Source organism: Papaver somniferum, chromosome 5 (assembly GCF_003573695.1).
Source record: "Papaver somniferum cultivar HN1 chromosome 5, ASM357369v1, whole genome shotgun sequence".
NCBI classification, from domain to species: domain Eukaryota; kingdom Viridiplantae; phylum Streptophyta; class Magnoliopsida; order Ranunculales; family Papaveraceae; genus Papaver; species Papaver somniferum.
This window is the reverse complement of record NC_039362.1, coordinates 84,350,180-84,374,304: the sequence shown is the minus strand read 5'-3', so window position 1 is coordinate 84,374,304 and position 24,125 is coordinate 84,350,180. Positions and strand designations below refer to the sequence as shown.

The 24,125-nt window shown below is 36.8% G+C and overlaps 1 protein-coding gene across 1 annotated transcript; it reads left to right on the top strand.

Annotated features, from left to right (window-relative positions):
- Positions 1-19,120: 19,120 nt before the first annotated feature.
- Positions 19,121-22,945, top strand: LOC113282070 (protein PTST, chloroplastic-like). Its single transcript, XM_026531002.1, has 9 exons — positions 19,121-19,265; positions 20,330-20,424; positions 20,553-20,868; positions 20,998-21,087; positions 21,361-21,429; positions 21,825-21,930; positions 22,068-22,156; positions 22,356-22,468; positions 22,545-22,945. Exons 2-9 carry the CDS (start codon positions 20,408-20,410, stop codon positions 22,573-22,575), a joined length of 831 nt encoding a protein of 276 aa, XP_026386787.1. The 5' UTR covers positions 19,121-19,265; positions 20,330-20,407; the 3' UTR covers positions 22,576-22,945.
- The last annotated feature ends 1,180 nt before the right edge of the window (positions 22,946-24,125 follow it).

The following is a 24,125-nucleotide window of genomic DNA, read 5'->3' as shown; positions in this document are numbered from 1 at the left end:
ACACACCTTTCCAGCTGGTTTGTTGTAGCCCTTACCCATTCCTGATCATGCATGACAACACATCTCTATGGATTTTGTAGAGGGTATACCAATGGGTGAAGGTAAATCTGTCATTTTAGTGTGGTGGACAGATTAACCAAGTATGCACACTTCATTGGGTTGCATCATCCCAATGCAGCTTCTTCTGTGGATAGAGAATTTATATCTCATGTATTCAAGCTCCATGGTCTTCCTACTTCAATTGTGTGTGACAGAGACAAAGTGTTTACTAGCCACTTTTGGCAAGATTTATTCAAAGCCATGGGAACACAACTGAACCTCAGCACAGCCTATCATCCACAGACTGATGGCCAAATTGAAAGAGTCAATTCTTGCCTGGAGAGCTATCTCAGATACACGTGTGGACATCAACCAAAGAAATGGCACCAATGGTTACCTCTGGCTGAATGGTGGTATAACACCAACTATCACTCCATCCTGAAAGTAAGTCCCTTCACTACTCTTTATGACTATTTTTTCCCCACTTGGCCTTTCCTACCACCACTAACACCTCTGTTGCTGTTTTTGAGGACTACTTAAAGCAAATAGATACTGTTTTGGAGCTACTAAAAGATTCCCTCCACAAGTCTCAGGAAAGAATGAGACTATATGCTGACAGACACATAATTGAGAGAAGTTTTTTAATGGGGGATATGGTTTACCTAAAACTACAACCTTACAGGCAGGCATCTGTGGCTCTGAGGTGAAATTTTAAATTGGAAGCTAAATATTATGGCATATTCCATGTCTTACAGAGAATTTTCAGTGTAGCCTACAGATTACAGTTACCTACAGAAGCCAGAATCCACCATGTCTTCCATGTATCTCAGCTAAAGAAACAGATAGGAGCCAAGCATACCTCAGCACCTCGCCTTCCCATTATCAACAGTAAAGGTCAAATATTGGTCATTCCTGCCACAACTCCTGCCTCCAGATCAATTGTTCGATATGGAATCATTGTGCCGCAATTTCTCATCCATTGGACCAATGCCAACCCTGAAGATGCAACATGGGAAGATACCGCTCACATTCGCCACCACTTTCCAAAATTTAATCCTTGAGGGAAAGGATTTGTCGATGGGGAGGGTATTTGTCATGTACCTAATACATGCTTGCCTTGACTCAGTATCTGCCCTTATAAATCAGTGGGTGTAGTTGGCTTAAGTAAGTGAATAGTGGATGAGTGACACGTGGTAGGCTAGGACTCGTTAATTCCGATTAGGGTTGATTTCTTTTCTGTTGCATTTATATTGTAAGAGAAATACAATTTTGGGTATGGATGATGAATAAAGTGAGTTAAGGATGATACGGAAGAGTTCTTCAATATTTTTCTTGTACAATTCCGATTGATTACCATATTTTGTATTAGTTCAGTACACAGGGCTTCATTGTATCCTGAAGACAATATTTCATATACCCGCTCGTAATCGCCAATTTGATTGGGAGGGTCGATATATTTGTCTAAAAAAATCAAAAGACCATGCAGCCGGAAGTACAACATTTCTCTTAGCATTTCATCCTCTCAGTTAGTATAATTTTTCCAACACATCTAGGAGGCAGAAAAGGTTGAATATGTGAATCTCTCTGAGGATGTTGAAACAATCTTAGCAAACAAAAGCTTTGGAGTCAGATAGTTACCATATCACTCGAGTTCTTTGTACTACTTCAGTAGTTTCACCGTTCAATCTGTTGTGGTTAGTACGCATTATCCGAGTAAGAAATTGCATGATTCGATGATTAATTATTTGAAAACGAGCTGATAATCTTTGAACATCGCACATTCTTGGATTTCCCTTTCTTGCTGCGAATATTTGCAAAAATGTTGTGCCAAAAACCCATATCGACACGGCTTGATCACCATGGATGTTCTCTCTTGTTTGAAAAACATAAGCTCTTTAAACAGCTAAATCCTATTCTTGAGTATACTTAAGAGCACAAACTATGGGAGGCATTTTTCATGATCATAGAGAGATTAACAAGAAATTAAAGTAAAATTATAAGAAATTTTGGGTGTCGAAGGAGTGATTTTGGAGTTGGAAAATGGTTGAATTTATAGGGAATGAAATTAGATTCATTGGATGAGCTAGCCGTTATCAGCTCAATCTAGACAATGGTCATCTCAGGCAAAGCCAGCTTCGCCCTACTCTTGCCCGATCTTGTAAGGATGATTTGATCGACTCAACTTTAGGGGAGATGGGGAAAAGCTCATTTGAGATTTTTGACCATTTGCCTACTCCACTGTTGGGTGGGAATGTGCAAATTAACTCGTTTTTCCATCCCACTAGAATTACTCTTCGTAACAATTCTAATAACCTATGGATACCACTTAAGATGTTCTTTTCGACTTATAGAAACAAAAAAAAGTAAGAAATTGATTTAAGTATACGATTTCAGAATTATTTCTAAAACAAAAAAGTTCTTTTGTAAAGTTCTTTTTTTTTTCAATTTTTTTTTAAGAAAAATAAAGATTTAATTTATATAAGACTCACAGTACAACTAATGGATACACCACAAATTGACTAAGAGCTCACTTAGATTTCAAATAGCACAGAAAAGTGACAATAAAACAACACTAAGACAAACAACATAAATAACGAATATTTTAATACTCTTATGAACATAACTACCAGAATTTCTCTCATATTCTTGATTAACAACCATTTCATACTTATCTCTAAGCAGGAAAGGTATGATTACCTTAGAAGGCTCAGAAAACTGTTGCTGAAATCCATTTATTCTAGCAAAATTTGCTAGGGAATCAACTGCCATATTAACTTTTGTAAAGTAAAATGTTTTTACTTTATACGTTTGGAATTGGCTTTTGGTTATGCACTTTTCTTGTAATATCCAAACACCCTATAGGTTTGGAACTAACAAGTGCAATACAACTCAAACCCCTTAGCGCTTTCCCACGACGAACTGTTTTTTTTTTTCCGCGTTTTTATTCTCCTGAAACTTTCCTCTTCTCCATGAGCGGCTAATTAACCGGCTCATGGGCTCTGATGGCACACTCAAACATGGTTTCTTAGGGTTTCTGAGATGAATAGAGATTTGGTTCATTTAATTTCAAAGCTAGACAACTTTCTAGGGAGTTATGTTTGCAGATGAAGAAAAAGCGTATATGTTTTGAAATTGCAGAAAAGAAGAGATTTGGTTAGATTCGACCTCTGCACAATCCCAATTTCAGACGGTGGAATCTGTTGGAATTCTTCGTTGGTCAGGTAATGATTTTCTTTGGATTAAGAGAGTTGCGTCGATTTAGACAAGATGGAGTGATTTTAAATTGGGATTAGATATTGAAAAGATTTAATTACTTGCTAAATGGATCGATTTATATATTAACCTAAGACATCTGTAAGCTTTTCTTACATCTTCCTCCATCTGGTGGTTTATCATCTTTTAATTCAACTTTAATCATCCTGTTGATTCAGATTTAGCATGTAAAACCTATTCCTACACGCTGAAGTTATTGTTATTTCTCAAAAATTTAATCAGGTCTGTTAATTTCTTTATTCCCTCAATCCATGATGTTAGGATATAAATACTCTTGGTAATGTTTTTCTTATGTGTTGTGTGTGTCATATAAGTCTCAATACCTGCAATTCACTCTCCCCTAAAGGGACCCTCCCCTTACTAAGTTTTTAATCAAAATCTTTATCACTTTGTAGTAGGGTAAAAATTGATTCTGCTGAAAATGGTAAATTGGGTGTGTCATCGAGAAACGAATCTAAACCCTAAACAAATGTACTGCACTGGAGTACTTTAAATTCGAGAGATCAATCTCTACAATTTTGTCCTAAACCAAGATATGGTCGTTCCAGTCTTGCTTCGATCACAAAATGAAGGAGAAGGGTTGATCTTAGGGAGGGAAGCAAAGAAGGTGTTGATATCAGAATGATGAACTATGAAAGTGTGGTTGTTTTATGACTTGTATCAGAATGTAGAACCCACTTGCAGAATGTAAGCTATAAGTTCTTGGTGTTTTCTGGATACTTGTGTTAATAAAATCTTCTTGTCGGTTGAAATAGATTGAAAATCTATTTATACAAGTCATAGTCGAACACACCCTGATCTCATAGGAAGTGGAAGTAGTTGAGTAACGGAGAAATGGGGATCATGTAAAATGATGAAAACCACGTCCCTACTATGAGGGGAAGATTGGTAGGCTTTACACCCACTACTTCTTTATTTCCACTAACTACCCGCCTTTCCTGACACTTTCTCATAATGGGCATGTTGCACGCCGCACGCTATAAACCGCCAGACCAATACCCTGATGAACATCCCCCAGTTTGTGACATGTTTGATGTCTCGAGTATTTTGTAGAAAATATAGAGCAAGTTACATAGGAACAGAACAAGTCCTGCATGGTAGTTGCTGAGTGGGTCTTGTTTGCAAGACCCAACTATTTAGACCAATCACGTGTAATCTAGACGACAGACAGTCATATGTGACAAGTTAAGTCGTGAGACTTGCCGCAAAAAATAGCATGCAATGCTCTTAGGTTAAATAATTAAATTATTTGTAAACTCGATTATAAAATATCGTTTGCAATCGATCTTTGTAAAGCATCGCTTTTAAGCAAGCAGCTCAAAATAATCGATGCATATGAAGCATCGTTGTATAGAGCCTGTCTTGGTTGTCGCGGAATTCACGGTCTTAAAAGGAGCGCGACCGACCATCTTTGAGCAGCTGCCAGGAGCCGTTTGGGTAGGTCGAGGAAAATTCGATCGGTCCTCATGGAAGAGGGGAGGCCGGTGATCACGACGACACCTTATTGGTCACCCAGAATTAGATCTAGGCTAGGTCAATTTAGCTGGCCAAGTTGGACGGCTGAGATCGTTTTGCGACAGCCACGTGCTGCCGTTAGTCGAATTCAAGGATTTTAAAACCGTGTGACCAACCAAATTTGGGTGATCGATTTGAGGTGCTGTTGGCAGGTTGTGAGCAACGTGATTGGCCAAGGCTAAAGGCGAGTCGCCGGTGAGCATATCAGCACTTCATTGGTCACCTAAAATAAAATCTAAGCCATCCAATTAGGCTGACTAAGTTGGACGGCCACGATGGATTTAATACTTCCATGGCCGGTCTTAACTCGTTAAACACCTTTTTCAACCGTGTGACTAGCCGCCTACTTTCGCTAGCGATTATGGATGCTACCTACAGGCTAGAAGAGTTCTGATTGGCTGGAATAGAGGTGGGCCCGCCGGTGAATACTATAGAGCTTGTTTGGTCACGTCAAGAGGAGGCTAAGCTTAATAAATCGGCTGGAAAAGTCGTACGACCGTGATCGTTTTAAGACTGACATGGACAATCTAGATTCAATTTCTTAAGGAAGTAAGAACGTAGACCAGCCAACTTTCATCTTTAAATAAAAGTGTAGGCTGCAGCTTTGGAGTACTTTGATTGGTCGATGGGAAAGAGGGACTGACAGCCAGAAATATGGGGCATGGCCGGTTGGTGATAGGCGACGCAACTAGGGCAAACCGGCCGGCCAAGTGGCGCGTCCGTGTTCCTTTTTCCTCTGCCTTCATTCATCGCAATTTTCCTTTATTCCTTATTTTGTAACTTTTAGTAGGATTCTGCTACCACTAGTTCCATGATGGACCAATTCCCTAGTTTGCTTAGGTTTAGTCTCGACCAATATGGATCGACATATTGCGCAGGCCGCAAAAAATCTAATTTTTGTAAATTGATAAAAGTAGGTTAAAATTTTGAATTTTGCGAGATGACAAAAAATTGATCAATTTTGGTGAATTTTGTATGTTGATACGAAATCACTAATTTATTATCTCGGAGAGCAGTGCAACGTGCTTCTGATTAAGTACCTTCATGCGCATATTAATGTTGACATTTCAGGACTCAATTACCCAGATGCGAGTGAACATTAATTGGCATATCATGTCAATATTAAGAGTTCAGCCGGCGAACATAGCATATGATAGATACTCAGCAGGCTTCGACAATAATGAATAATGCAGCTAGGAGATTAAATACTCATTAGGCTTTATACTAGTGCACAATTCATCTAGGAGCTTGAGTTTCAATATGAAGAGAGACATAGGCACTCATCATATTTTGATATATTCTTCGAATTCCTTCGGAACACAGACATATCAAGGTCTACTAATTCTGATACCGGGTCAGCCAGACAAACTTTTACAGTTTTCGCCATAAACTAAACTACCATCAACACACTTCAACACCTTGTAGCTCTTTAGATGATAGCCATAAGAGACCATTTGAGCTGCAGATCGTAATGCTCCTAGAAAGGCATATTTCGAATATAGAGGAGTTCCCAACAATCAGCCAGTGTATCACCATGTTTGATGTATGGCATGGTGATATTTGTCAACTCATAAACCAACTACAACAATCCATGAATCTGGGTAGTGGTAGACAATTTAATCTCAATGAAATTATTCCTTCTAGATTCCAAAACACACACTTTCTCTGGACAAATTGCCTGATTGGTACCTTTGATGAACCAGTAGAAAGAAACTGTTGGGATGTAAAAAACGCTCTCTTATTCCAATGGGAGATTCATGGGGAATTCTGTGAGAAAATCTAGTGAGTGAATTTACATCATAAGGTTTGAACATTACTATGACATGCATAAGGTTCTGAGTTTGGCTACTAGAAGAGTTTTTGGAGTCCTTTTCAGTATCAAAAAATGGGAAGTTAATGATGATTTACAGAACTGGTATCCTACTGAAGAGATGTTTATTTATAACAGTCAGCAACTTAACTCCAGCTCAGGTTACAAGTGACAATCTTCGAAGATATTTAGCTTGCAACAGAGAGATTCTTTCTTTCTCTTATCCAGTGAGGAGATTTAATGGAAGCTATTCGATCACAGTGAGAGAAAATATCAGATTTATACGGAGACTCAAATTTAGCATTAATGCTGGAAATGAAATGGGTAGGGTTAATGCTATCTTTTTTGAATTTCATAATTTCCCCAATAATTTTTGTGGGCATTGTGATTCGATTAGTCATAAGGTGCAAAACTGCATTCTCTACAATATGGCTCAACACCAAGCTGAGGTTCAACAAGCACATGCCAACGTTGTTCTGGTGGCCAAGCAGCAAGAGGTAGTTCTCCAACAAGAACAAATGCATCCTGTGATGGTTCAGCAGGGCATGGAGTTATCTGATGACAGCATTTCTAGCTCCATCTCTGAACAAAATGGGTCAAGCTTCTCTCCTCAAGATGGATAAAATGAAGACAAATGTAGCTAAATCCAAATCTCAAATGAAGCCGCAGTTCAGTTACCCTTTATGAAGCCATGTGTTTCATCTATCTGAGCCTATGAGCTCACCTTTACTGTTTTTCTGTTTTTTTACTGCTTGGCTTTTATTTCTGCTAGATTCTGTAGTTGTTTTCTGTGTGTTTCTCTTCTTAGCTATTTGATTTGTTAGTTGTTATCCTGTAATCATCCTAGTTTTATTTCGTTTCTTTAGTTGTATCCCTTTATGATAAATCCTTGGTTAGATTTTAGTTCTTGTTAATCTCTGTTTAGTTGATCTTCTATTTGTGCCCGTTTTCCCTCAAATAACCCTGGTGTGCATTCTATGCTTTGTACATACTGACATTCTCCTTCTTTCCTTATTTATCTTTTGTGATCAGTCTCTAACTATTGTGTCTCGCTTATTCATATAACTTTAGTGTCCTACATTATTCTTCCTTTCCCTGAAGGGTTTTTCTAAACCGTGAGTGCAGGCATTACTAACCTTGGCCAAGATAAAGTTCTTTCATTAACTCTTAGTGAATTGGTTTATTCTCATTCCCCTCATCTCATTTCTTTCTCTTTAGGTTTTGTGGGCTTAGATTAATATTTAGTGCATTGGCATCTGAATCATCGTCTATTTTTTTTCCCACTCTCTAAGTGCAACTTCAAGTTTTCCTACTTTGGACTTTAGTGTTATCTTTTCTCTTTTATTCCCTCCTTATACGGATTTCTTTCCTGGCCATTTTTTCCCCTCTTTCACCACGAAAATGCTTTCTTGGAACGTCCAAGGAATTGGGACATCTATCACTAGGGATCATCTTGATCATCTTTGTCATTTTTACAAACCGGATATTATTTTCTTATCGGAGACAAAAGCCCCATTCGACAAAATGGATTTTCTTTTTACAAAATCTGATTTTCATGATTGGTTCATAGTCCCGTCGGTGGGTATAACTAAGAGGTTAGCAATAGCCTGGCACAATAATGTAGCTAGAGCTAACATTTCTTTCGGCGCATTTAAACGTTTGCCATTTTGAAACAATAATTGGTGAAAAAGAAATAAAAATTACTTGTGTTTATGGTGTAGTTGAAGCAGGTGAAAAGATAACCCAATACTTACATATTTTGGAATTATCGAAACAAGTTAAAAAGCCATGGATTCCAATTGGTGACCTGAATATAATCCTAGAGCCGAGAGAAAAACAAGGTGGAAATAGTACAAGCTCAAGAAGCAAAACGTTCGTAATGCAGATAATAGACTCTCCCGGAGTACAAGATGCGGGCTATGAAGACGCTCCATTCACATGGTCAAACAACATAATTGGAGAGGCTAATATATGCGAGAAAATTGACAGAGCTTTAATATTATATCAATGGATTCAGATGTTCCATAACACTAAGGTAAATCACCTAACAAGAGTTGGCTCTGACCATACTCCTATACTTTTCGACTCCAACCCGGAAACAAAAAGACTAAATAATCCCTTTAGATGCCTTAGGTCTTGGCTTTCTCACCCCATATTATCAACTATTGTGGAGGCATCTTGGAACCTTCATTCTTCTATTTCTTCATCCAGAAACCTAGTTTCAAACCTGAAATCCCTTTCCTCGGATCAAGCCCAATGGAATTCAGACGTCTTCGGTAATCTTCATAAAAAATTCAAAAATCTTCATATCAAAATAGATAACATTCATAAATCCGGAAACATATCGTCCAAAATAGATGTTCTCAAAATCCTTCAATCTGAACTGGGAAAATGGTACGAAATTAAAAATGATTATTATCACCAACTCTCAATGGATAAATTCTTTAAGGAATATGATCAAACTACAAAATACTTCCATTCTTATGTCTCAAATAGGAAGAAAATCAATGCTACACATTCTCTGAGGGAACCATCTGGTCTCTGGCTCCCGGATCGAGATCAAATCAATTCCCTATTAATCAACCATTTCATCTAAATAGGAACTTCGCAAATGAATAACTAGAATGTGGGCCTCTCAGAAATCATCCAACCTTGCATATCTGACTCAGAAAACGTAGCTCTAACCCAAATTCCAACAAAACAAGAAATTTGGTCAACTCTTTCTAACATGAATCCTTGGGGTACTCCAGGACCGAACGGTTTACATCCGGGTTTTTTCAAAGCTAATTGGCATATATTAGGTCCGGATATTATAAAGGCTACACAAGATTTCTGTAGAACGGGGATTATGGAAAAAGATTTCAACCACTCATTCATTACTCTCATACCAAAAATATCAACTCCACAAACTCCGACAGATTTTAGACCTATCAGCCTTAGCAATACAATTTACAAACTCATATAAAAAACCCTAGCCATCCGAATAAAACCCATGTTAAATAGGTTGATATCCCCAAATCAATCTTCCTTTTTATCTGGAGGGAAAATTACGGTTGATATTATATAGCTCATGAATTGTTTCACTCGATGAAAACCTCCAAAAAGAAAAAGAGTTCCATAGCTCTCAAGATTGATTCATCCATAACTTTCAATAGAGTTGAGTGGCCTTTTATTAAAAAAGCTCTATCTTCGTTTGGGTTTAGCGATGACTGTGTAAACCTCATTTCTCAATGCATTTCCACCACTTCTTTCTCCATTCTTCTAAATGGTTCCCCGGGCCCAAAATTCTCCAACTCAAGGGGTTTAAGACAGGGTGACCCGCTATCTCCCTATTTATTTCTAATCTACATGGAGATTCTCTCAAGACTCCTCGAAAAGGCTACAAAAGACAACAAGATATCAGGGATTAAAATAAATAAACATGCCCCGACTATATCACACCTTTTTTTCGCCGATGACTGTTTTATGTTCACTAAGGCGGACCTAGGGGAAGAAAAAAAATTGTTGGATATTTTATCTAAGTTTAGGGAAATAACAGGGCAAATGGTAAACTTGCAAAAACCAGGTATCTATTTCAGCCCTGAAATACATCCCAAACATGGAAAAATTATTGCAAAAATCCTTAAAATTCCGTTGATGACTAAAAAGGACAGATAACTCGGAACACCTTTTTTTTTTATAGAAATAGAAAAGAGAATTTCGAACTGCTTCTTGAAAGATATTATAATACATTACAAGGTTGGAAAGCAAAGCTATTATCTCAAGCGGGAAGGACTGTTCTAATTCAATCAATACTCCAAGCTTACTCGACATATCAGATGCAAATGATAGCTCTTCCTAAAGAGACGCTAGATAAATTAGACAAAATTAAAAGGAATTTTTAGTGGAAAAAAAATAAGTCAAAAGGAAAAGGTGGATATATAAAGGCATGGTCAGGCATATGTAAACTAAAATCTCAAGGGGGTTGGGGAATAAAAAATCCCCATAATTTCAATATAGCCCTTCTAACAAAGCTAGCAAGCAGAGTAATAACAGAAAAAGATCAATTGTGGGTGAAACCGCTAGAAGCAAAATATTACCAAGGTTCAAACCCTTTCGAACCAACGAGAAACTATGAGCTCTCTTGGATTTGGACAATCATTCAAAAATGTCTCAATATTATAAAACGAAATTCTGTCTGGCAAGTGAAAAATGGATCTAATACGAAAATTTTGGAAGACAATTGGATACATAATACAGATAGAATAAATAAACCAAGCGACAAAGTAAACCTATTGCCGCAAAAAGTTCAACAACTATTAAATACTGAAGGATCATGGGACACTGGGAAATTAGATGAATTCTTCTCACCAGAAATATAGGAAATCTTTTCATCTATTACTTCGAATAAAGAGAAGAGAGACAAAATCAGATGGCAACATCATAGATCTGGGAATTTCACTGCTAAAAACATACATAACTACCTCATCAGTCAAAATTCAGATAATGAGGAGATTAATTATTTTCCTTGGAATAAGTTATAGAAGCTGCAAGCAATCCCGCGGATTAGACTATTTATTTGGATACTAGTTCAAAAAGCGCTTCCAACCACTAACAGATTAGCATAGCTCTGAAATCTTAGATGAGTGTCCTTTATGTAATAACCAATCGACAGAAACAGAAGACCATCTATTTAGAAAATGTCACTTTGCTGCATCGATTTGGTTTGGTTGCTATATGGACGCCGTTAATTCACAAATTAACATAGACTCCATTAGCAAGTGGTTGAAAGTTGGATAACGGATCCAAGATTTTTGCAATATTGTGTGCAGATTACAACAAGCCTTTGGTTTATTTGGAAATATAGATGTGAAGTGGTGTTTAGGAAAACCTTTCCTGATCCAACTTCTCTGATTCAATAAATCAAGAAGTTCATCCAATCCTCACCAGAAAATACCCAGGAAAAAAATAAAGAGATTCAGTAAAAGAGTTCGTCTAAACACTATTGGATTAACTCAAAAGCGGATTGGATAATATTTACAGATGCTTCTTTCAATAAAGAGAACCTATCCATGGGATATGCTTTTGATAAGTGCATAATTCATATGATTTTAGTGTCTATTTCATACTTGTTTTAGCTATTATTCTTGCATGTATTCGTATTATTACTCTTGTTTTCTCTCATTTGCCTCTATTAGGTGAATCATCCAAAAGGAGCTACAAAGTGCTGAAAATATCTAGGAATAGAAGTATTCCAAGAATCCAAGTGCCGAAGTCCAAGAGAAGTGGAAGAAGTACGACGAAAAGGAGCAAAACACTCAAAATCAAGAGAAAGGCCAAAGACCGATCTTAACTCATTCAAATTAAGTATTCCTGATCATCATCTTGAAGAGAATTGAAAGATAAAAAAGAATGCAAAAATAATGAGGTCAATCCGAGTTCGGATGAAGAAGTTGTGGCCAAAACAAACTTTTATTGAATACCGAAGACAACAAAGTTCGCGGACGGGTTTCATACTTTAATTCTGAAAATTTCTGCTGGAATTTGAGGTTAGTGGACTGGGTTTGCGAACTTAGCAAGTGGAAAACGAGTATTAATACCTTGGAAAGCCTAAGGGCACGTTTGGATTCGTTATTTCGGGTCGGGTTCTTGAACCGAACTAAATACGTGAAGGCCAAGCAATGTAAACCTATAAAAATAGGTATTTGGCCTTTCACATATCATCGAATCTCATAGCACAAGTTCTACATCATAACCTAGGGTTTACCCCTTTAAGGGGAAACCACCATTATTATTATTCTTTGTAATATGAGTAGCTAAATCCTTTGTTGATTAAGGATGAATTCAATGTTCTAAACGTGGAGCTTTATTAATAATACAAATCTATATTGAGAGTTTTAATCATCATCTTTTATTTTCACTATATCTAGGGTTTATGATTGATTTCTAGATTGTTCAAGTGTACAATTGGATTAATCTATTGATCATTCTATTGCTAGTAAAGGGTTAGGATATCCGTGTAATTGTTGAATAACCCTTACACAAGTAGAAAACGTGAGACCTCGCAGAGGGATTCTGTGGAGCAATCATGTGTGAAGACAACACTAGTAAGTGGACCTTGCGCTAAGAGGCTAACTGCTAGGATCAACCTAAGTTCACATAAAGGCTTCCGATTGGGTTACACCTTGAGTGCGCTACTACTTTGTGGTTCAGTTGGATAGAACTTGATGTGCGAGCGCTTCGGTATCAAGTTACACAAGGAACTTTAGGGATAACACTGTTCTAGCTGTTATTCTATGGTTGGTGATGAATGGTTCTTACGAGCGATAGATAAGTATTCTACTCCTGCTATCGCTTGGTAACGGCGAAGGATTACTTGATCATCTCTTTTACTTATTATTGTCTTTTTATTTATATCTTATAAACCAAAACCCCCATTTGTTATTTACTTTATGTTGCTAATTCAAATAACCTATCAATTACACAGCTCTCTGTGGGAACGATCTCTTACTACCGCTATATTACCAGTTAATTAGTGGGAAATATTTTTATTAATTTGTTGTGCCTACGACTGCCCGTACAAATTTTGGCGCCGCTTCCGGGGAGCAGTCGCTAATTGATTTGTTATTTGTTTAACTTGTTTTTATTTTCTCTTTTGTTCTTGTGAGTCGTCATGTTTCCTTACGGAAATAACATGTACTGAGCACAAGATTACACATACAACAATGGTAATCAATATGGTTTTCAATCTCATTCATATGACAACTACCAACCATCCTATGGGTATAATCAAAACCAATCTTTTGGCTATGATCAATATCCCACGGGATCTTATGGATACTCTCATGCATATCAACAACCTTTTGACGGGTATGTAAGTGAGCAACCACAAGGATGGGGGGATAGTTGTTCTTCTAATGATGATTCTTCTAATCTTGCAGATCTAATGCACCAATTTATGGATAATTTGAATCGGGATAATCAAAAGTTGGACCAATACATTCAAAACACAGGAGAATACTATAAAAAGACTGAAGATACACTCCAAGAACTTCAATAGGGCATGAACAACTTAAGGAGAGACATGAATCAAATTAAGGAAGAATTGGAAAAATATGAGCATCCCTTGGAGAATCGTTGTAATGATGATTAATTTATCCCAGCTCCGGATCGTAATAATTATCATTCGCCTATTCAAAAAGAGGAGCCTTGGTATGACCGAACCATTGTTATGAACGGTGTAACATACTCTAATGCATATCAACATTACAATGAATGTCCGAATTACAATGTTTTTAGGCCGGTTGATTTGCACGAAGTAGACCCGATTACTCCCTCGACGGATACTCATACAGAATACCCCAAAATCTGCACTGAAGAAGAGTTCCTAAGAGCGAAATTTGATTCGGATGACGAGAGTTTTGAAGAGATGGAGATTGAGAATGAAACCAAATTGATTGAAGTCGTGGAAGACCCAATTGATCTAGATAATAATAGTTCAATAGAGGACCATGATATACTTAAATAATTCACTGTTAATTATGAATGAAGATCCGAAACAAGGTTTGTCTAATCCTTTGCATAATTCTATATCTATTGATCCTTTTCCTCCAATTGAAGTAGTTTCTCAAAGAGTTGTTAACCCAACTTTTAAGAAAATATCTCACTTAGGATTGAAGTTGTGTGCTTCCAAAGTTTTAACGGATTATTTTTCTTTTAAGTATCCACCACTTGATGTGTTTGATTCGAGTATTGTGCAGGTTCACCAAGCTGAGGAACCTTTTGAAGTTCCCGAATTTTATGTTCTTTATCCACTTTCGAGTGTAGAAAGGACCAAGTGTGGGGGAAACTTCAACAAAATGATAGCTTCAGTATTTATATTTTGTGCTAATGTTTTTGTGAAGCTATTATTTGAATTGCATATTGTTATTTGGAAGGATTACCAAATTTTCAGATTACTGGTGTACGGACGATAACAATAACGTCGGGCTGACAACGTTAAACCAAGCGCTACATGGGAGGCAACCCATCGGTTTTGTATCTCTATCCCTTTTGTTTTTAGTTTTCTTATATTATCTTGAGTTCCCATCTTAGATTTTACAAAGTTCTATATCTATAATGAAAGTTTTGACGAATTCTCGTCAGGAAATTCTGACTGCGCACTTATCACGAAAATAGCTCTCGAGGCTTCATACGAAGTCCGATTTGAGTGGTTGACCCCAAATTTTAAAGAGGATAGACTCAGATTTCTTTTGAAAAAAGAAAATTTAAATCGGAGTCTGTTAATTTGGAGCGATAGGCCTGGACATTTGAGTTTCGGTATTTTCCAGAACTTTTTCAAATTGCATGTCTGTCAGTCCGGAGGCCATAAAAGTCAGACTATTTATCGAAACACTGTGCCCTTTTGAAAAGTTATAGAAAAGACGTAGGTGAACAACTGTAGTTTAATAAGTTTTTTCTATTTCCCTACCCATTTGCACATTTTTCGAGTTTTTCAGGGTTGTTATGACATAAATCAGAATTTTCGGTTTTGAACATTGAGGACAATGTTGAGTTTAAGTGTGGGGGAATAGTTAAGCATGTTTGGTTTGCATATAAAGAAATAAAAAAAAATAATAATAATACTCTTTGATTTCTTGCATTCTTGAGACTTCATCTTTTGGAGTTAATTATGAGCTAATTAGGATGACACTCTAAACCTTTTAAGGTTGAAACAGTTCTTACGGCTATAGATTGAGTTCCACTTTATCATTCCACAATCCTTAAATATATACGTTCATAATTGAATGCGAAACTAAGCTATGGTAGTCGTTTGAAAGATTCATCCTCGCAATTAATCATTACTGAATCACTTTCTTTTTATCTTTGCAGTTTTATGTTTCTCTAAAGTAATTTGGTGGGATCCTGATACTACCCCTGGATGTTGTAGCAAGGTAATCATTGGTTGAGTATTTGAAAGCCCCATAGACAATTGTCCAACACTCATAAAGAGTGAGCCGGAAAAATAAAATAAAAAAATAAATAAGGCTCCTCTTCATTTATCGACACTAATAAATGATAGGTCCGGAATTGCGGATTAATCATAGTCGATGAAAACAAAAACCATATCATCATTATATAGCAAGTAAAAATGACTATTGATAAGGTTCTTGACACCTGGATAGAAGTATGTGTGAAATGTTGTCCCTGTCTCCGTCGCCTAAGCAAGCGTGGAATGCAGGATCCAAGGCAACTATCATGTACTTGATGAAAAGGAACATGCGCTTAGAGTATCTAATCATGTGGTCGAGTTAAATGGGTGCTTCTCTCAACTATTGCGCTATAAATATATATCCTTTGACGACATTCATACAAGTATTGTGGGTAACATCTTTCACTTTAGTCAACATTTGCACACTTCACTTTTCTATTTCCATTATCTTATCTATCCATGTGATTTCAGTATGCGGGTGTTGTGGCAAACGTTGCAACAAGTACGATGACTATCTTAGTAGAGTTTTACAATCAGGTTGAATGTCACACGTAAGTAATTGCTTGTGTGTATGTGGGATGTTTTTAGCTAAAGATTGGAATGTGTTATGATTGGAATGTATGTGGGATATTTGTAGCTAAAGAACACATGCAAGCTAATTATTTGGCTTTCTACTTTGTGTCTATCCTTAGCAGTTCTTCCAAGGCAAGAGATTGGAGTAGGTTTTGTGGGTATACCTCTTGTAAACCCTCACGAGACTATAACTCGTCCACTAGGGACACCTAGGGGTTTAAAGGCCTGTTATTCATGCTAAGAGTAACCGTATCCTCACGACATGGAGTTGTTGTATTTAGGATTAGTTTTATTTAGTTTGCTCGAGGACTAGCAAAAGCTAAGTGCGGGGAAATTTGATCAGTGCATAATTCATATGATTTTAGTGTCCATTCCATACTTGTTTTAGCTATTATTCTTGCATATTTTTAGCTAAAGATTGGAATGTGTGATGATTGGAATGTATGTGGGATATTTGTAGCTAAAGAACACATGCAAGCTAATTATTTGGCTTTCTACTTTGTGTCTATCCTTAGCAGTTCTTCCAAGGCAAGAGATTGGAGTAGGTTTTGTGGGTATACCTCTTGTAAACCCTCACGAGACTATAACTCGTCCACTAGGGACACCTAGGGGTTTAAAGGCCTGTTATTCATGCTAAGAGTAACCGTATCCTCACGACATGGAGTTGTTGTATTTAGGATTAGTTTTATTTAGTTTGCTCGAGGACTAGCAAAAGCTAAGTGCGGGGAAATTTGATCAGTGCATAATTCATATGATTTTAGTGTCCATTCCATACTTGTTTTAGCTATTATTCTTGCATATATACGTATTATTACTCTTGTTTTCTCTCATTTTCCTCTATTAGGTGAATCATCAAAAAATGATCTACAAAGTGCTGAAAAGAGCTCGGAAGAGAAGTATTCCAAGAATCCAAGCGCCGAAGTCCAAGATAAGTGAAAGAAGTGCGACGAAAAGGAGCAAAACGCTCAAAATCAAGAGAAGGGCCAAAGACCGATCTTAACTTATTCAAATTAAGGATTTCTCATCATCATCTTGAAGATAATTGAAAGATAAAAAGAATGCAAAAAGAACGAGGTCATCCCGAGTTCATATGAAGAAGTTGTGGCCAAAACAAGCTTTTATTGAATACCGAAGACAACAAAGTTCGCGAACGGGGTTCATACTTTAATTCCGAAAATTTCTGCTGGAATTTGAAGTTCGCGGACTGGGTTTGCGAACTTAGCAAGTGGAAAACGTGTATTAATACCTTGGAAAGCCTAAGGGCACGTTTGGATTCGTTATTTAGTTATTTCGGGTCGGGTTCTTGAACCGAACTAAATACGTGAAGGCCAAGCAATGTAAACCTATAAAAATAGGTATTTGGCCTTTCACATATCATCGAATCTCATATCACAAGTTCTACATCAAAACCTAAAGGGGTAAACCACCATTATTCTTTTTCTTTATAATATGAGTAGCTAAATCCTTTGTTGATTAAGGATGAACTCAATGTTCTAAGCGTGAAGCTTTATTAATAATACAAATCTATATTGAGAGTTTTAATCATCATCGTTTGTTTTCACTATATCTAGGGTTTATGATTGATTTCTAGATTATTTAAGTATACAATTGGATTAATCTATTGATCATTCTATTGCTAGTAAAAGGTTAGGATATCCGTGTAATTGTTGAATAACCCTTACACAAGTAGAAAACGTGAGACCTCGCAGAGGGATTCTGTGGAGCAATCATGTGTGAAGACAACACTAGTAAGTGGACCTTGCGCTAAGAGGCTAACTGCTAGGATCAACCTAAGTTCACATAACTTAAGGCTTCCGATTGGGTTACACCTTGAGTGCGCTACTACTTGGTGGTTCAGTTGGATAGAACTTGATATGCGAGCGCTTCAGTATCAAGTTACACAAGGAGCTTTGGGGATAACACTGCTCTATCTGTTATTCTACGATTGGTGATGAATGGTTCTTACGAGCGATAGATAAGTATTCTAATCCTGCTATCGCTTGGTAACAGCGAAGGATTCCTTGATCATCTCTTTTACTTATTATTGTCTTTTTATTTATATCTTATAAACCAAAACCCCCATTTGTTATTTACTTTATGTTTCTAATACAAATAACCTATCAATTACACAGCTCTCTGTGGGAACGATCTCTTACCACTGCTATATTACCAGTTAATTAGTGGAAAATATATTTATTAATTTGTTGTGCCTACGACAGCCCATACAGCTTTCATACTGTATTCGATCGACCATGAAGCTTTTATGCATTTATCCGCAGGTTCAGATGGGGCTTCTTCGGTTTTGCACGCAGAAGCAAAAGCTATTCTAAAAGCGCTATTTTGGCTAAAAGACAACCTTCTATCTAGCGTTTTTGTTGTCACAGATTGTAAAGTGCTAGCGGATTCCATCAACAAAAAAGGATCAGATATTTCTTGGACATCAGAGAATACTATAAAAGAAATTTTATCCTATCTAGGAAAATTACCACAAACTAAGGTAAGATTTATAAACAGAATTCACAATGCAACAACATACTCAGCAGCTAAAGAAGCGAGATCGGAAGACTACAACACATGTTACAAATGCTGCAAAACGATAACATTATTTCTAATGTTTTTGATAAAAATAAAATTGTTAGACCTTATACATTATATTGATTTATTAATATATTACTTTTTCTATCAAAAAAAAAAAGAAAAAAACACCCTATAAATATTTGTGTGACTCTTGGTTAAAATAAAATTGTCTTACCAACCATATGGATAACATGGTTACCCACAGTTACCGCATATAAAATTTGAAGATGCCCATTAGAAACTTTCTATCCACATATATACCACGTGTCTATACTTCCGATGTGATTGGGATGCCACGCCAGATATCTACAGCCAATCACGTGGCACCGTTCCTTCCATTACGTCTAACCTTAAGAGGACTGCATCAAAACCTCGACATTTTTTCATTTCCCACTGCATCACTCTCAACTCTTAACATAGCACTCTCCGTTGTTACAGATTAGGCCAAACCTGAGCCCCTATTTCTCTCTCTCTCTCTCTCTCTCTGCGTATAAGTGCCAATCAGGTGTAACAAAAACTGGACATTGGGTAAGTCTCTTATATCTATTTTGATTATTTTTGATTGAGAAAATAGTTTCTGAATCACTGCAATGTGTTTGATTAATAATTGTGGATCCAACAACTGATTGATAAGATTAAGTAAATTGTGATTTTTTTTTGGAGAAATCATTTGGAACATCTGTATATGTACTGACAATTACTAAGCACACACTCAAGAGTTTAGAGGATGGAATTTGGTGCATTCACTGTCAATTGAGCTGATTCTTGTGGATGGCCGTTGAAGTTTCTTAGGTATTCCTTGAGGAATAGTACGCCATTGACCATGGCATCCATGTATATGAGTAGTGGTTGTTATTGGATTATCCTGTATCATTTATGGCAAGTGTGGGGTTTCTCTCCATTAGCACTAGGCCTTTTGAGATACTCCAAAAATGGCGTATAAAGTTGTGGGATAGTATTATTGTGCATGAGGTGGGTTGTCACTGATTTTGTGCCTAAAGTGGTGGCCTAGTATGTGGGTTGTCACTGATTTTGTGCATAAAGTGGTGGCATAGCATTAGTGTGCACGAGGTGGGTTGTCCTTTAATTTCGTATACGAAGATTTTCATTTCTATTACCAACTTTCATGGTAAGCTTCTTTGGATCGAAACTACCATTGGGAACATACGAATATTGAACTTGGGAAGTTCACGACTCGGTCTGAATAAGAAATCCATAGTAATGAAAGACCTGAACTAAGGGTTTTTTGTTTTTGCTTATTATTATGTAAATGAAAGAGCTAGAATGGAAAACTCAAGACTTGATTAGGTGAGTAGATCATGAAAGGTTAGTGGTGACTAGGCTTTGTAGGCTTCACTTCCCCTCTTTTAGTAATGGTTATATTTCATTTGCTTAACACAAACTGGTTTCATATTGTTGGTTCCAATTGTGATAAGCATATTATAGCTATTTTTCATTAGGAAAGCATGGCCAAAGCCATACATAGCTTTCTGTTAGTATTTTCTTCTCTTGGAATGTTGTTCTCAATTATAAAAAAGAAGAAGATACTTTGCCCGTTTAAACTATTTAACTTTCTCTAAATCTGATACCAGATGCTGCTGAACAGTAGTGACGCTTTGAATGTCTGATATTTCCTGTGCAATATTCTAGTCATTGCTGCAGGCATCCAAATGACAAGTGTATCAAGGTAGAAAATCTGAACAGGCATACTTCTGGTTAACATGATATCCTTCCTAATTTGAAGCTTAACAAAAATGTTTTTTTGGTTTTTTTATGCATTCTAGATTCTGCTCACGTGTATTTTGTTATTGATAGGTGGTCTACTAATGTACATGGTTCGTGGTTTTCCTTGCATTCAAAAAAGTTGGTTTGTGAAGATACCCACAGATTTTCATTTAGTGTGGTCGTTCATACTACAAGGAAAGGATTCCAAAGTTTAAGTATTCTGCATGATGCTTCTATGGGGAAACATCCCACATGCCATCCATCATGGAGAATATCTGCAATGACTATTAGTCTCCATGACAAACTTTCATCGTCACCTCAAGAAGATGAATCAAGCATTAGTAGTGACGTTGCTCCCCTGGATGCACCGAAGAAGATACTTTCACAAAATCTAGCTAGTGGAAAGGTAGAACTTCAAAGACCTCATCTCGGTTCAGTCCCACCTAGTTGAGAACTTATTGAATAGGTACTGGTTTTATCCAGCCACCAAACATGAAAACACATGTTAATAAATTTTGACTTTGTTCCTTAACAGCTAATTTCACTGGTGGCTGATTCTGAAAGATCGAAGCTTCTCAAGAAACTAAGTGAAGCTAATCAACACAATAGGTTCCTCAAACGTCAGGTGTATAGCAATTCATTTACCTCTTTAATCATGCTTCTAGTTCCCATTTGCACTTTGGAACTCCCACATCTTGCTTTTCAGGCCCCTGCATTGACATAGGATAGCACTGTCAAAGAACTTTTAACTTACAAGCTTGAGGCTGATTGAGTTGTTGAAAAACGAGTGGAAAACTACCATACTAGTTGGGACTATTTAACTCTCTTAACAAAAAACTGGGTACTATTTTATTATTTTTATTTTGCTTACATATCTTCCAATGACTTTGTTTTGCAGTTGCAGATAAAGGATGATGCTTTAGTAGAATTTAAGAGCGATGTTGCTGTCATGGAACTGGAAATTCAGGTTATCCTTATTTTTTTGTTTTATCTTTCATATTTATCCAATCCTAGTGTGAACGAGCGTGATCATCCTTCTAAATTCGATTAAGTTCATTCTGAACCGCCAAGACTTTTGTTTTTGCAAAGACGAAGGACCCTTGAATTAGTCTCACTCTCATACTATGCGCTCCACTCAGTATCGAGTGTTGGTCTATGCAGCCTAATATTTATCAGATTAGAAGCTTGTTTAGTATACTTGTGAAAGTTACGCTAATATAGAGGAGCATATGATTGGGCAAAAAAACTTGAAAATTCCTCCAACCATTAGTGGGACTGTGGGAGAATTTCTGTAGATTGTAAAGGCTTAAGTTGATTCAATCATTTCTTATCTCCTTAAACATCTAAACCATGATGTATCAGGCATTGGTCGTGCTGGCAGAAGAAATAGCTAAGACTGGAATTCCTCCAGGTTCAAGAAAGATAAATGGAAAATACATTCATTCTCAACTCATTTCCAGATTAGAAGGTTTCTCCTAACTTGCTCTTTTATATTCAATTTTTAGGTGTGGATAATATCTCTGTTTCATGATCCTCTGGCACTCGCTTCAGCCTATAAATTTAATGGATACCATTAACCGTTGTTCATGGTCTTGTATCATGAAGGTGTACACAGAAAGTTGAAGGAACAGTTAAAGGATGTGGAGGTAGTACAATCCAAGGAAGTTCACTTACATTGGAATGGCATGGCTGAGGTAACTTTGAAATTTTGGTTTGTATATGCGGGTTATTATACATGACTAATGCACTACATACATATTTTAAGCTTGTTCTTATAGAAGGATAGCTTGGAATATAATTGGCTAAGCTTTTCTACTCCAAATTTCTGTAGCACTCGATTTATGCTTGCTGGATAAAAGTTAATGATCTTTGTTCTGAAATCTCATTTACCAGACTGTTCAAGTAATGGGATCATTTGACGGTTGGAGTCGAGGAGAGAATTTATCACCTGAATATACTGGTTCTTATACTCAATTCTCAGCAACGTTAATGCTCAGACCGGGAAGGTAAGACGACCCAAATTATCATCTCTCTCTCACTCTCTTTTATCAAAATTAATATGAGCACATTTATGCATCTCAGATACGAAGTCAAATTCTTAGTAGACGGATAGTGGAGGCTATCCGCGGAGCTCCCAACCACAGGCGAAGGGATGATCGAAAATAACTTGTTAATAGTAGAATGAACATGTTCCAGCACCAAGTAAAGAAACATAATTCTTTTTTAACTAGAGCAACTTATCAGTACAATTACACAAATTACTTGTTTCTCTCACTCTAGGCCTTTGCAGAATTGCATCTTCATAATAGGATTTGATGTGTACTTGCACATATCAAGAACTTGTAATAAAGGGTTGGACATTAACCTTAATCATTGATCTCCACTTTTCTATAAAAAGGGTTATAAATTTCTTGTATAAATCAAAATATAAGAGAACAGAGTTTATACAACTAAAGAAATGATGAATGTATCATCTCTTCTCTATACAACAAAAAAAAATTACATCCCTGAAATCTCAGTTAGAAGTTCATGAACCAAGCAAATGAACTTAATATAGAGTATTTAATCAAAACCTTAACCAGCAAAACGAGAGATGTAATACTGCAAGTGCACTTGTGAAATGCTCTTTGATTTTTCTTCATCAAGGAGAATGTTGCTGGCTTTGTAAGCCAATATCATTGTGTTGTTTTGAAGGAGCTGAAGGTGGTACTGGTATTGATTTTGGCAGGAACCCAAGGAAGTTATGATCAGAATGTTGAAACTTACTTGGTTTAATCCCAAAAATTTCTGAGTTTCTTGATGACCCATTGCACTGATCAATGAAGATGATGGTAAGCAATAGCAACCGTAATAATAATATGATTAAGCTTCTTCTACTCAGAACCATTAGTCTCTTCATATATTCTTCATAGAAGTTCTACTACTACTGCTGCCAGAACAAGAAGATGATCAGAAGAGCTGGATTGCTGGTACCTTAATTGAGAAGCAATAGAAATGTAATGTAGAGAGAGGGGGGGAGTGTAATATATGTATGGGGATCGCAGATTATTCAAGATATAAGTTAAGCATGTGGAAGAATAGGTGGCTTGTTTTTGAAGGAATTATGCAACTAATTTAGGGGAGAAGAGTTGAAAGATGGGGAACAAAATGCCGGGTAGTAATATATGTGCTAGCTAGATTGAGAGAGTATTGCTAGATGTGCATAATTGCAATAATAATGGGGATACATGAAGATCATGAGTCCATGAAGATCTTGAATGGGGTCACTCTTCAATGAAAATAAGGAAGAGGAAGATAAAAAAAAGGAGTTGGAGAAACAAATGATAGGTCTTTTCAATAAATAGAGTGAATCCTGTAAAAAATCTTTTGATATTCTGTAATAAAATTTACAAATGGTTAACCAGATTTCTTTCTGCTGGAACAGATCAAAATGACCATGAACAGGTGAACTAGTATAGTGGTTTGCTCTTATCAATGTCAAGTGTAAAAGGTAGCGTGTAGGTATGTTATGTCAGGAACAGGTTAATAGTTAATCCAGGTCCAGGATATGTGTTTTGCCCCCCCTATGCACGTGTAGTCGTGCATTCATGATTTGCAAAGTCAATAAATGTGCTGCTTTTGCTACCGAAGGAGGAAATTATGTCTTGTGGGTTAGGTGAAATG